Source organism: Triplophysa rosa, linkage group LG2 (genome assembly GCF_024868665.1).
Source record: "Triplophysa rosa linkage group LG2, Trosa_1v2, whole genome shotgun sequence".
Taxonomy (NCBI): Eukaryota; Metazoa; Chordata; class Actinopteri; order Cypriniformes; family Nemacheilidae; genus Triplophysa; species Triplophysa rosa.
This window is the reverse complement of record NC_079891.1, coordinates 33,162,953-33,176,306: the sequence shown is the minus strand read 5'-3', so window position 1 is coordinate 33,176,306 and position 13,354 is coordinate 33,162,953. Positions and strand designations below refer to the sequence as shown.

General features: G+C 42.3%; 1 protein-coding gene across 1 annotated transcript in view; it reads right to left on the bottom strand.

The window, feature by feature from the left end:
- The window catches only part of pole (polymerase (DNA directed), epsilon), a 19,766-nt gene extending 6,446 nt beyond the window's left edge, over window positions 1–13,320 (bottom strand). Inside the window, exons 1-41 of the mRNA XM_057327988.1 lie at window positions 13,001–13,320; window positions 12,675–12,810; window positions 12,511–12,591; window positions 12,214–12,258; window positions 12,011–12,103; window positions 11,742–11,896; window positions 11,402–11,546; window positions 11,219–11,299; window positions 10,951–11,058; window positions 10,709–10,819; window positions 10,542–10,627; window positions 10,272–10,391; window positions 9,400–9,532; window positions 9,162–9,275; window positions 8,861–9,073; window positions 8,660–8,767; window positions 8,446–8,574; window positions 8,108–8,210; window positions 7,826–7,972; window positions 7,577–7,722; window positions 7,254–7,402; window positions 6,277–6,369; window positions 6,053–6,197; window positions 5,800–5,957; window positions 5,449–5,644; window positions 5,152–5,366; window positions 4,956–5,058; window positions 4,759–4,839; window positions 4,292–4,414; window positions 3,999–4,208; window positions 3,548–3,760; window positions 3,179–3,322; window positions 2,929–3,069; window positions 2,664–2,817; window positions 2,472–2,578; window positions 2,194–2,370; window positions 1,887–2,110; window positions 1,130–1,350; window positions 452–656; window positions 202–375; window positions 1–22 (exon numbers count right to left, since the gene is read on the bottom strand). The exon at window positions 1–22 is cut by the window's left edge and continues 104 nt beyond it. Coding sequence (XP_057183971.1) covers window positions 1–22; window positions 202–375; window positions 452–656; window positions 1,130–1,350; window positions 1,887–2,110; window positions 2,194–2,370; window positions 2,472–2,578; window positions 2,664–2,817; window positions 2,929–3,069; window positions 3,179–3,322; window positions 3,548–3,760; window positions 3,999–4,208; window positions 4,292–4,414; window positions 4,759–4,839; window positions 4,956–5,058; window positions 5,152–5,366; window positions 5,449–5,644; window positions 5,800–5,957; window positions 6,053–6,197; window positions 6,277–6,369; window positions 7,254–7,402; window positions 7,577–7,722; window positions 7,826–7,972; window positions 8,108–8,210; window positions 8,446–8,574; window positions 8,660–8,767; window positions 8,861–9,073; window positions 9,162–9,275; window positions 9,400–9,532; window positions 10,272–10,391; window positions 10,542–10,627; window positions 10,709–10,819; window positions 10,951–11,058; window positions 11,219–11,299; window positions 11,402–11,546; window positions 11,742–11,896; window positions 12,011–12,103; window positions 12,214–12,258; window positions 12,511–12,591; window positions 12,675–12,810; window positions 13,001–13,062 — 5,571 coding nt within the window. The 5' untranslated portion in view covers window positions 13,063–13,320. The remainder of the gene's footprint in view (window positions 23–201; window positions 376–451; window positions 657–1,129; window positions 1,351–1,886; window positions 2,111–2,193; window positions 2,371–2,471; window positions 2,579–2,663; window positions 2,818–2,928; window positions 3,070–3,178; window positions 3,323–3,547; window positions 3,761–3,998; window positions 4,209–4,291; window positions 4,415–4,758; window positions 4,840–4,955; window positions 5,059–5,151; window positions 5,367–5,448; window positions 5,645–5,799; window positions 5,958–6,052; window positions 6,198–6,276; window positions 6,370–7,253; window positions 7,403–7,576; window positions 7,723–7,825; window positions 7,973–8,107; window positions 8,211–8,445; window positions 8,575–8,659; window positions 8,768–8,860; window positions 9,074–9,161; window positions 9,276–9,399; window positions 9,533–10,271; window positions 10,392–10,541; window positions 10,628–10,708; window positions 10,820–10,950; window positions 11,059–11,218; window positions 11,300–11,401; window positions 11,547–11,741; window positions 11,897–12,010; window positions 12,104–12,213; window positions 12,259–12,510; window positions 12,592–12,674; window positions 12,811–13,000) is intronic.
- Between the last annotated feature and the right edge of the window lie 34 nt (window positions 13,321–13,354).

Genomic DNA, 13,354 nt, shown 5'->3' with positions numbered 1-13,354 from the left:
ACGCTTAAACTCTGCCACGAGCCTGAAGGGTTGAGTAAACAAATCTATTCATATGTCTTCTTAAACAACATAGAATAGTGCTTTTTAAATATATATAAACTTGCTTGGATAACGTTAGTTTTGCATATTAATCTGTTCGATAATTACCGGGTAACTTCCAAACATGATGAAAGTGATGAATGTTTAGTGGGCCACACTCACTGTAAGAAGATCTTCTTCATCATGTTGAGAAGAGTGCGATGAAGCGCCGGGTCATACAGGAGTGAACTGGGAGATCTCAGCCAGCGGTAAAAATGCATCACCTGATTATCGGCGTAGACGTTGTGATACTGCGTGATCTCTCGAACCCATCCGACAACCATGCTCTTAAGAATCCTGCACGAGGACGGAAATTTCAGATCCCCCCCAAAAGTCGATTTGTGCATTTATGACATTTTTGATATTTGCAAACCTGAATGTGTTGGAGCAGAGCGCGGTCTCGTCGTAGCTGGCTACCATGTTTGCCCCCTGATTCCCTGACATCATTTCCTCCAGTGACGCGTGCTGAATGACATCGAAGCTGACGCCCATGCTGGCCCCGCCCTCCATGTCGTTCACATGCTGGGACTGTAGAATGGTGTTGACCGCCAAGCTCTGAATATCCAACTCCACGCAAACTAGAAAAAAACAGCTGAATTACCTGCAGAACACTTCTTCTAGAAAATCCCCAAGTTGTTATATTCATATATATATATATATGTATATGAAGAGTTTGGTTGCAAAATATTTCAAAAATCATGTTTTTATTGTATTAGTTAGCTGTATTTATGGCTTAAATCAAAACAAACCAACTGCAGTTTGATTGATATTAATTGGAATGCACAATAAAAAAACATGATTTTTGAAAAAATTCTCACATCTCACTTTGGAACCAAACTCTTCATATTTATGTATATTTCTATGTATAATAAAACACGACAACAAATAAAGACTGGAAATGCACAATGGAAACGCACAACAGGGCTATATAAACAAATAATACAAAAATAACAATTAAAACCATGACGTCAATCGGCGCACGGATCCTCAGCTATTAATACAGTTTTGCCGTACACATGTCCGATCGGTGTACTTGACTTCATTTGCTTACCTGTGGAGTAGCAACCCTGGCTGTTGATCTCCATGGATGCCCTCTCATCACTCTCCATCACCAGTCTGCTGTCGTCAGCCTCTTTCCCCCCGAGGTCCGGACGTGCCGTAGGCGACAGCCACAACAGGTGATTGTGCTTCCTCAAATGACGCGCGAGAAATAGATCCGATCCAAAAATAGAAATGTCTTGAGGCAGGTTTCCGACAGGTAAGTGATAATACCTGAAGACAGACAAAGGCCATTTCAGGGCAAAGAGGTCAAACTGACTGTTGTTTTAAAGCAAGCGAAGTCGTCCTTATATAGACGGTTTTATCAGACACATGCGCCTGGCCCAAATTTCGTCAGTCTATACGATATAACAATTTATATTATATTCAATTCATATTTTAGTTTATATTTATTGTAAAAAAATAATGTACTCTACATGGACTCTTTGTGGAGGTCTACCGGAAGTTCAGTTTGGGCCACATAATGTTTATGTTTGTGCTCCTGAAACGTGTATAAAAAACCCTACACATGTTACTGAATATGCCAGAACTCAAAGTTTCTGCAAAATTAAGTGAACAAATGATCTATTTTGGTGAAGAAAAAAAATGAGGACATAGAAATGTATAAGATAACATTTCTAAACAACATAAAAATCACATATCATCAAAAGTTAATTATCCAAATGATCATATTAAAGACATTTTCCAAATGACAAGTATTGACACGAACGTGATCTCAACACTCCAGTTTCAGTTGGTCTGTGTTGTACCTGGCCATATCAAAAGCCTGCGACAGGCAGCTGTCCAGATTGAGGTAGTGTTTAATCATGCGACGAGCCCCGTGACGCTGCCAGTCCAGAACGTTAAAGCTTATCTCGTCAATAACGTGAACCGGCACCACAGGAAACTCCCCCAGGACCGCCATGCCGGAAGCCAGACGCCGGAGATCCCAGTTAGACTGAACGGCGATGAGAGTGGGTCCGCGGCGCTCCTCCTGCACACACGTTCAGAAGCTGTTATTCTTCTTCTGTTGCGATTATTGCGCTTTTAGTGGCATTTAGACATGTCAGGGTCTACCTTGTAGTTGAGCAGAATACGCTGCAGAGCACGATAAATTGATTTGATGTCGTTTTCAGCACGGACTTCGAACAGATGTTTTTCAGGGGGCAGAAGGTCCTCGGTGGTCTTCTCCAGCAGCGCCGTGCGTTCTGCACCGTACAGCGTGCTCAGGTTTGGCATCTGATTACTGCGTACCTGTGGTCATGATACACGACAGCGTATTATAAAAAGCAAGAAGCAATTCCGCTCGTTTTTTGGGTATAGATCGATTTGTACCGCAGAAATGTGACGCGTACCGTGTCGAGGACAAACACGCTGGCTTTGCGTTGGGAGGGTATGAAGAGGCCAAACAAAGCTTTATGACCCTGACTGTGATGGTACAGGTAAATGTGCCTTACGCTGCCTATAACACATACAACACAATATGTTCTTCATTACCACGACGCACATCCATCACCAAACAGTGCATTTGGGAACGGTTTTGTAACCTGGCTCAAGGTAGCTGAACTGGGCCAAAGACCTCATCTCTAGATGTTCCAGGTCAAAAGTGTCCGCTTCTCTGCCAGCCAGGTTTCTGACCACCTGTTTGTTGACCATACACATGCAGCCCAGCTGGACCAGAGCCCGGAACAGCAGTGGAACCTGGGACACATGGAACAGATGCAAGAAACGGAACTCTGACCTCAGGTCCATTTTGACATCAATACACGCACCACAGATTTCATTAGAAACATATTTGGGAGACACACTGACCTGTGTCTCATATACACCCTCAATATCAGGAGCGGAGAGTTCAGCATTGATCTCATTGATGTGTTCCTGGTACATGTCCTCAGGAACTGTGTACTGGTACAGGAAATAAGACACACTCGAGCGAGGAAGTATCCGGTTCACCTGGAAAGCAAATGTATTGACGGTAGAAACTCAATCGGGAGCACAACTTCGCATTCATCTACATGTCTCCATCTACAATGACCAGAACTGACTGCTTTGAAAATGGCACCTTTTTGCAGGTAGCTGCCTCATCTTGCTTTGGCACTCTTTGATTGACATAAAACACTCGTGGGATGTTGAGTTTCATGCAATGCAGGTCGCTGCCGATTACCGCCCACAATTTATAAAGTCCTGGGTGATTGGTCTCTGCAATCTGGTGGGAGTGGTTTAAGAAATGATATGCATTGTGAAAGCGCAAAAAGTATTAATGGCAGAACTTCGACGTCCATTGGTTGTTGCAAGTCTCATTAAGAAAATATCATACGACAACTAGTCACAAGACAAATTAGAAACAAAAAGAAATGATCGACACGTACACGAGTGCGAGTACATAGAAATGATTTTGGGTGAACGATTCAAAGCTGTTTCGCTGACTTACCTGAACAATCTGCCAGGGCATGTCTAGTATACTGCGGGCGGTCCTCCGCAGGAAGCTACCGAGGCCTGTTGTCGGTCCATCACGGATGACTCCACCTCCGGTTGGCTGAGATTCCCCGGCCATCAAACGCCGTCGCTTCCTGCGTTCCTTCCTCTGGCGAATCTGCAGCTCCCATTTTTTCTTATGGTAGCGCAGCCAGACCAGAAGTTCCTCCTGTTCACACATGCATTCATTTACATTACATTTACATTCATGCATTTGGCAGACGCTTTTATCCAAAGCGACTTACATTGCATTATCCTATACATTTGTTTCTAAGTATGTGCAATCCCCTGGCATCGAACCCACGACCTTGGCGTTGTCAGCACTGAGCTACAGGAAAGCCATTCAAATGTATCAGATGCAAAATGAAGCTCTTTCAAAAGGATGACTGGTGACAGATCTGCTTTACCCGACTGCTACCAATCGCCGGCGGTGGTCCGAGTATTTCTCTCCAAGACTGAGTGAGCTCCTGGTCCTGTGACTCGAGCTGGCTGTCCTCTCCCTGTGAAATCCTCTTCCTCTTAGTGCTGATGAGTATGGCGGGCTGCAGGGGGCGCTGGGGAGCCCCAAAATCCTCCATATCAGGAGTCTCACCTGCTCCAAGAGATTGTTGGGCCACCTAAAACAGTCAGAAAAACAAACAGGTGGGCATATAGATGCAGATGGACGGGACAGGGAGAGCGTGAACGATTCTGATGGTACCTGTCTTTTTCCTTCACTGGTAAACAGCTCGCTGATTTTCTTCTGTTTGTAGATGTCATTCTTTTCCAGAAGCTTCTTATGAAGCCAGTCTGGATGGCGGACTCTAGGTACGGGATTTTTCACCTGAGAAAAGAAAACCTGGATGGTCAGAACTGGGAGCGAAACGCAAGACATGACGAATCAAGCCTGTCTTCCACCATTCAAAGAGATACGACTGTTGACTTGCTATGACGTAAATACTCTGCCCAGAGTTTCTTCTATAAAGGAGACACGCGTCCCCGCGTGGTATAAAGGAGGCGCGCGTCTGCGCCCGCCCCCCGCGTGGTATAAAGGAGACGCTACCCTAACACAAGTGACCAAAAAACGTGCTGTTGCAACTGATCAAAAAAGCTTCAACTTTTGCCATTTCATACTTTCCAATGTGAAAGAACAGAAGGGGGTTTGAGTGAAGGTGAGGGTTCAATTACCTGTTGTAGAGCTGCAGGAATAGTGATGATCTTCTGAATGGCACTACCCAGCCGCTCAATGTAGTAACCCCAGTCCAGAATCTAAAATGGGAGAGGCACAAACCAGATATGATAATGGAAAACATAAAGAATGATGCAACATTCTGTCTCATGGCCATAGCTCATAATACCTAATACCAACAGTAAAGAGAACTCACAGATCTGATGTCAAGATCATGAAGGCTGGGCATCTTCAGCCATTTGCGAAGGAAATGCTTTTTAACACTTTCCTCGGCCTGGAAAATGGCCAGAGGGATCGCCCTGTAAGGATTCAACACAGTAAAGGGTTTCATTTGGCCCTTTTTGAACACTGCTTGTAATGAAGTCTTGTTTGTTTGTTTGAGGTCCGTTTACCTCTCGGTGACAGGTGACCCCTCCGGCTTACGGGAGATGACGTATCGACAGCTGAGACCGGCGTCTTTAACCATCTGATCTCCGAGGAACTCCGCGAGACGTTTGGCCGTGCTAATGGACATGGATTTCTGTTCTCCGTAATCTTCCAGTTTACGTGACATGGAGCGGTTTTCCGAAATGAGCTCGAATAGCTCGGCGTCTGGCATGTTAGCAGCCTTGGAGAAAAAACACAGATAATAAAAAAGACTGCAAATACAGCAAGAATGTGAATTGTTATAATTGTTATATTTCATTTACCTTGCTGTAAAGCACGTCGAGCCAGTAGTCGGCCACTTTGGCCACAGAGGCGTAAACCTCTTCTAGTGTCGTGCCTTTCAGGAAAGCCTCGAACACTGAAGACTGGAAGATCTTGATGAGCTGAAGTTCACCTCTTCTCTTCACCTCAAAACCCTTCAGCTCCGCCAGAGATCCGTCCTCATTAAACACTGCGTACCTGAACGGAGGATACAAAAAACAAGATGAAACCTCTTCTATTACAGGTCAATAGATGTTCAAATGATGTGCACACATACATTGGAAGAATACAAAAGGACATTTAAACAGTGTGATTTGTGAAAGTGCAGGTTGTTGTGGAGCAGCATCTCACACCTCTTCTTCAGCTTCTTGCCTTCTTCTTTGGAGGCAGGTAGGATCATAGCCAGGTACGGCCCATCAACCTCAAAGAAGATGCTGTTCTCAGCTCTGGTCTCGTATGTTAGAGATGCCGGGTCCACCAGCTCCTGATATTGATGATTGGTGAAGCTCTCCTAAAATAAAGGTTCAAAATAGGAGGTTCATAGAAAACCTGTTGGCACAGTATATACTATAGTTGATTGGCCAAAAGTAAAGCACAATAACTCACCTTGACCATGATATTAAGAATAGCTCCTGGATAACTGATGGTCACTTTAGGTTTCTTTTCGTTTGTAGACTTGATGACAAAGTTCTCGGGGAAGGTGTTGGGAAGGACGCACCAGATGCCATCAGTGTCCAGCTCCAGAGGCCTCCTAAAGCATAAATTCAACCAAGATCAATAAACTGAAGTGAGAATGGAATGGTGATGTAGTGATGATGTAGGATTCTGACCCGATCTGCTCGATGAGCTCTCTGGCCTGGGTGATGATGTTGGCTCCAGTGAAACACACTATCCCTGCCATCTCCATCGAGTACCACCGAGCCCTGAGGAACACAAAACAATGCATTAAGTAAAATAGCAATATACACACACACATTACATCATGAGGAATAAAAAATCCTTCTGCTCTAGGACTGGATAATGTAGGAAAACTACATCACACATAACGATCACAACTTTAAATCCAAATGTGACCCTGGACCACAAAACCAGTCATAAGGGTCCATTTTTATTCGTTATCTGAAAGCTATAAATACGCTTTCCATTGATGTATGGTTTGTTAGGATAGGACAATATTTGGCCGAGATACAACTGTTTGAAAATCTGGAATATAAGGGTGCAAAAAATATATAGAAAAAAAAGAAAATCGCCTTTAAAGTTGTCCATCAGAGGCGCTGTAGCAGGCTGTTACTTAGAAGAAACAGGTTTGTTTTAACGCTCTCTATTGGCTTACCGTTGTAATGACGTTGTGGAGAGTAGATGAACCCGAGAGCGGAAATTCTAAGCTTTATTATTCTAATAAAGTTTTGACATATTTACGGTATAGGAAATTTACAAAATATCTTCATGGAACATGATCTTTACTTAATATCCTAAAGATTTTTGGCATAAAAGAAAAATCGCTAATTTTGTCCCATACAATGTCTTTTTGACTATTGCTACAAATATATCCGAGCTACTGATGACTCGTACTCGTATAGCAGTAGTCGTTGACATCTGCTCGGTTTCCATTCTATATCCTTTACAAAAATCTCATCAGCCGAATAAATCAACAACCTTAAAATATAAAAACCAACACAGTTCAATAAAACCCTCTTCATAGGTATGGGGGCACATCATTTGGGGTTTCTTTACCAACAACCACATGTGTAACTCAGCTCTTTTATGGTCTCCATATGGAGCGTTTAAGATGGTGATTGTTCTGTACCCTTTTCTCATGACGTATCCGTAGAAGGAGTTGAGGATGCACTTGTGTGCCAGCTGTAGAGACTCGTAGAGAATCTCCATGTTCTTACAGCGCTTGACCTCTGCCGCGTCCCCTTTATCCTGAGCTGAAGACAGCTTCTTCTTCCACACCTGCACCGAAAGCAAAAAAGAGTATCACAATTAAAGAAGCAATATCACACACACAGCACATTTGTTTTTTAAATAAGTTGCAAAATACGGTTAGATTACTAAAACTTTAAGCATGCAACCAGAAGTACAGTTAGAAACACTAGACCAGAAAATCAGCCCGTCTCTCTCCAGTACCTTGTGGAGGCCTTTGAACTCGTATCGCCGATCTCTGAAAGCTCGAACCGTGTCGACATAAAACGAGTTCTCTCTCTGACAGATGGTAGTGACTCTCTCCTCCAGTCTGGTTAGATGAACTTTTTTGTAAGCTTTTCTGCAGTAGTCTAGAAACCAGACAGAGATCAGTGAGAAAAGCCATTCTAGGTTTTATCTTACAGAAGTGCATCATTTTAAGTTTTCGTGGTCTGTGAACAAGAGTTTGCTGACCTCCCAATCGTTTCTTCTCGTGCCGCGCCTGCTCCTCTCGGTTGAGCACGTGGAACGCTCGAGGAGGGCCGTTGGGAAAAAGAGGTGGAAACTTCTCCGACTCCAGCTGTTGCTGAATGCGATGAAACTCGCTCCGACTGGCCGGCACTAGCAAAAAGTTCATTTATAGAATAAGCACGCTGGTAATTCAAAGTGCTGTACAAAACTACGTATAGCTCATTTAATAACGGTTTCGTTTTTTACAATTCACAAAGATATACAAATAATATTAAAATGACATACTGATCTCGCCCCTCCACTGCCACGCCATTCTGCGCTGACAGTTTGCACCCGGTTTATTAAAATCACAAGCGGCGCAGGTGGCTTCATCCACCATCGCGGAGGGCTGGGAAACGTACAGAAAACCAAGATCTTATATTTGCTACATTTGTGTCTGTATCCCAGGGAACATGTACTGATAAAAACATACAGATTCAAAGGATTGTAAGTAGCTTTGGATAAAAGCACCTGACAACTGCATAAATGTCAATAAACATCTATCGAGGGCAATAATTCTTAGTTCATTTAATAGCCATTCTATGATCATCAGAAGGAAATGATTACAGAAAAGACTAACAAACCTGTAGTCTGTTGGTAAGGATGATGTTGGGGTACATGGCCCCCACATCCAGATGGTAAATAAGAGGACACTCGATTCTGTTAGGCACTTCCTTCAGAGATATCAGCTTCTTCTTTATCTCCTCACACACCTAAACAAATAAGAATAACACGACATGTTTTCTCATTAAAATAGCCATTTGACAGCACACAAAAATTGAACATACTCTGACTGACCTCATTGAAGTTGGTGACGTGCTCGAGTGGAATTTTCTCCTCTTCCTCGATCGCATGACGAAGAGTTCTCTCCACCCTCTGAAGCAAGAAGTCAAACGCCGCTGGATTCTGTCAAACAACATGCATTATGCATTAACAACGGTTCAAACAAAACAATTTTGAGCTAAACAAAACATTCTGATTCAGAAAGTTCTCAATAACCATTTTAAAGCGGCAGGGGATGTCACTGCGGAACACTCCCGACTCCAGAGCCTCTACGTGGCCGCCCACGTATGTCTCCGAGTCAAGAACGTGGCCGTCTTCCGTCAGCTTGTTAAACACCTGCTCTTGTTTGTTTGGGAAGACGATGTTGCCGTGGAACGCCTGAACCATCAGCAGGGCTTCACACAGGGTGCCGGATCCTTTACGCAAGACCTGTTTGACAAACACAAAAAGCCATTTCCTTTTTTTCTCTTTCATCAGTCTAGGAATGAAGAACATAGGATACAGAGTGTATACAGACCTCATCGGGTTCCATAGGAATAATGGTGCAAAGGGCAAAAATGAAGGGGTGAACATATTTCATGTAAAGGTAGTATGTGGCCACAGCGTCAGACACGGAGTAGGTGGCCAGAGTCTGCGAAAAATAAAAAAAATGTAGACAATAATCAGATTTCTGTCGGATCTTTCCGGGTGAAAGCAGAACGTTTTTGAGTAAATGTTTGTATAAGCGAACAGATGTCAGTATAGATGAAGAGCACCTGTGGTTGTTCATTGGCCATACGGCACATCTCCTCTGGGTCCAGCTCAACAGGGTCATAGCTTAACTTGGCTTTCGCGGCAGCCTTCAAATTATGACTTCCTACAGGCAGGTAACTGTCTCTCTTCACCCACCTAAAGTAGAGAGAGAGACAGCATATGAACACAAATGTTAAGTCAGTGTTTCTCACAGGACTTTGAGAGACTTGTGGCGCTCGTGACATCGCACACTAATTAGCATATCTGTGACGGCATCACGTCATGTTCGTGTTTCACTCTCCGTCACATTTTCCTGTATTTTAATACAACCGAATGCTATTCTCACATATTATCTGTTCTGTGGTCAGACATGAAACGAGTATAAAATAGTGACTAAACACGACCCAATAACACCTTGTGTCTAATACAACCAGCTGTCACTTTAACTGCTGCTAAAATCCTGATTTATAAACACAACATCGTCTGACAAAATCACCAAACATCTACATTAAAGAGCGGCTATATGCTGTGATTTTGGCTATATTACTTATTTGTCTCATGCTGTTGTTGCTCCTCTCATCAATGTGTTGTTGTATTACGAGCGCTTCTTTGATTTTAAATGCGAGTGATAGTTTTGTTGCAGATCGCGTAATGTATTGGAAACACAGAAAGTCATACGAAAGCAAAGGTTCCACTTAGGTTTTTCATGATATGAAGATAGTCAAGTTAGTCAAGGTCAGGATTTATGTAACAAAAATGTTTTGCCGATTTCTTTAATATCCATAGAGTTGGGTGGCTGACATCCAATATAATCATCATGCATACAGGTATGTGTGCATTACAGAACATTATAGAAGTACGTTAAGCTGTAGGAACACACAACAGCTACTCTTACCTGAGGCAGTCCATATGAATGGCATGGCTGGCTTTATACTCCCCCTGATTGTCCTTCTGGAAACCGATCTCCCGATGCATATTCAGGCCATGGTGAGCCGCCCGGGTCTCCACAAACGGCCTGAAAACATGGACACAAAAATTAACCATTAGCGCACACAAGATACGCAACTAAACACAAATTCTGCAGTGTGAAGCAGACCAAGAAAGAGAAAACAAAGAACATGCTTCTGCATGGGGTGTTACTCAGGACACACAAATCGCATCCTACCAGTCAAAGAAGTCTCCATTGTATGTGACAAAGATGTTGGGCTTGGTCTCATGGATGTGTTCAAACCATCTCTGGATGAGAGAGGCCTGTCGGCAGACAGAAAGATCAACAACATTAATTCATTTAAATTTGTAACACCAGGCGTTTTGTAATTTGCACAAACTAACCTCATCAGGCTCATTGAATATAGTGAAGGGGCCTTCGTACTCAGGTTTTGGGGTGAACTCAAAATCCTCAATGTCCTCCGAGACAATTTCTCGGTTTGTGATGAGGAAGCCCTAAAAAAGATTCAATCAAGACACTATTACAGCTATATCGTGATAAGCCCATCACCAAGAAGGGAAATAGTTGGGCACATCAGACACGTGTCGTGCGCAGTTCAGAGAAAGATACCAAATGTAGGACCTACCTGTCCGTCTATCATGTATGACATCATCATGATCTGGTCCATTTCAGCATCAGGAAACTTTAGTGGAAGCTTGGTGGTCTCAATATCAAATGCCAACACAACAGGATCCTTAGAGACAGAGAAAAACATTTCCATGCAATTATTTACGAATTGAGATAGCTAAAATAAACATCATCTGTATTAATAGACATTTCATTACATCTTTGTTTTAGAAAAAAAAGTTCAGTTTCTCTTAAAGGACTCGTAAAGCATCGGATAATACACTTACAGGTCTTTCTACAAGATCTTCCCTGCGCACGATCTCAGGTGGATAAGCACTTCCTCTGTACCGCACATTGTACCAGTGAGCCTATCGATGAATGCAATAAACACAAATACTGTAAACTGTCATGTTAATCGCTTAATAAACTTTATGATGATCCATGCACACGCTTATGAACACTATCCTTACCACATGAATCTTAAGGTCAATGGCCACACGAACGTGATAAGGCACATCATATTCCCGCATGTCTAGGATGTTGTCGAGCTGTTCAGTCATCTTCTTCGATGAACCATCCTCATCCTCCGTCACAACACTCCCACCAACCAGAGCGCTGCAACATGAAGAAATCAGTAATCAGTATCAATATTTATCAATTTGTAATAAATCTCCACAACTTATACATCTTTCTTCATGCTGATATTACAAAGGCCATGAGGATGGGAAAAATATTCTTAAAAAAAATAAAATCATCCATTTTTTTTCACTGCAAGGCTTAACCATCTTATCACCCTGACACAGTGCATACCTGGACAACATGCTGGTATAAGCATCATTGGACTTCTCTCTCTCCCTGTTCTTACGGACAGCAGGCGAGATTTCTCTTTTGACTTTAACAAGGTCATCCACCGTGTTGAAAGAAAGCTTAATGTAGTTCCTCTTCAGTCCCACAAGATGATTCGGCTTTAAAGACAGTCACACGATTGGTAAATGTTTAAACGTGTCATGAACCGATTCAGACATCTTACGGATGTTATGAATTATTTAATAGTACTAACAGATGCCTCCTTTTCTTACCAGATCCAAGTCTTCTTTGGCAATAATTTCAAGCTTCGCCACTTTCCCTTGGAACTTCTTTGACAAAAAGGAGATAACCTCCCTCTCACAGTTCTTCCAGAACACAGAAAAACAAATATAATTTGATCCATCTTTTCTTGTATCTTCATCTATTCTTGTATCTTCAGAGCATTTTGGTTTAAGTAAAAGAGTTTAAAACTCACCTTTTTAGTAGCTACATAGAAATATGGCTTAAAGGGAAGGGCAACCTGTCAGGGCAGAAGTACACAAAAAGTCATATTGGCAACCTCAGTTGTTATAATAAGATAAAGTTTTTATGTTAAAGTGGAAAGTAGAAATCCATTCTACAATATTATACTGTCATTTTCCAAAAAGTTTAATTGCACTGTAACTTAATTAAATGCTGTATTGTGTTTATTTTGAACTGTATGTTATTATACATTATTATATACTGCCAATTAAAAGTAATAAACTAGATTTGAACAGTTGTCCTCACATACCTTAAATCTGTTTCCATCCTCTTGTATGAAGTAGTAGTCCACCGCACTGATCATTCTCCTGTCATCATCCAGGATCTCGGTCTAAAAAATGAAATTTTATATTCAAACCTCATTAAGCCACGAGCACATCACACTGACATGCTTTCTAATGACATCAGTCTTACCGGGTGCATGTTGATCAGCCAGCCAGTCTTCTCCCCCGGTTCTTTCATCCGCTCAAAGCCGAAGCGCTCGTCCATCGTATCGGTGAACTGACTGCGCTCCAGCCGTTTGACAGCGGACAGGGCAGATCCATCATCCCTAAAATTAAAACCAATAAAGTGAAACTGACTGCAACAAGAGCTGGATTATGACAGAAACAACAGCTGCAAGACTGCATGAGAGGAGACAGTGATGTAACTTAGTGTATTTTCATGGACAGACGTTACGCGCCGCTGTAAATAAATATAAACGTCACAAAATTTTTGTCAATATTATTAGAAAGACTTACTGCTGGTTGTCCTGATCCCCTCCTCGGTCTGCTTTATACCGTCCACTGTTTTGTAAAACCATAGCTGACAAGTATGTCCAAATCCCCCAGAACAGCTAGCATGTAACTAACAGAAGATTAGCCTTCACTGTAAACAATAAGGCGAGCTTACACATGTATTTGAAATTTAACCAACTGCTCTAATATATCACTATATTATCAACAAAAGTAAAGAATAGTCGTATGTCTTGTAAATGTAGACACAATACATATAGGTAACGGGATTTAGTATTATTCTTGTTGTGATATATCCCCGCTGTTCATTCTGACTACATGAAGTAGAAATTTGGCGCGTTTTGTGTCATTGCCGCGAGC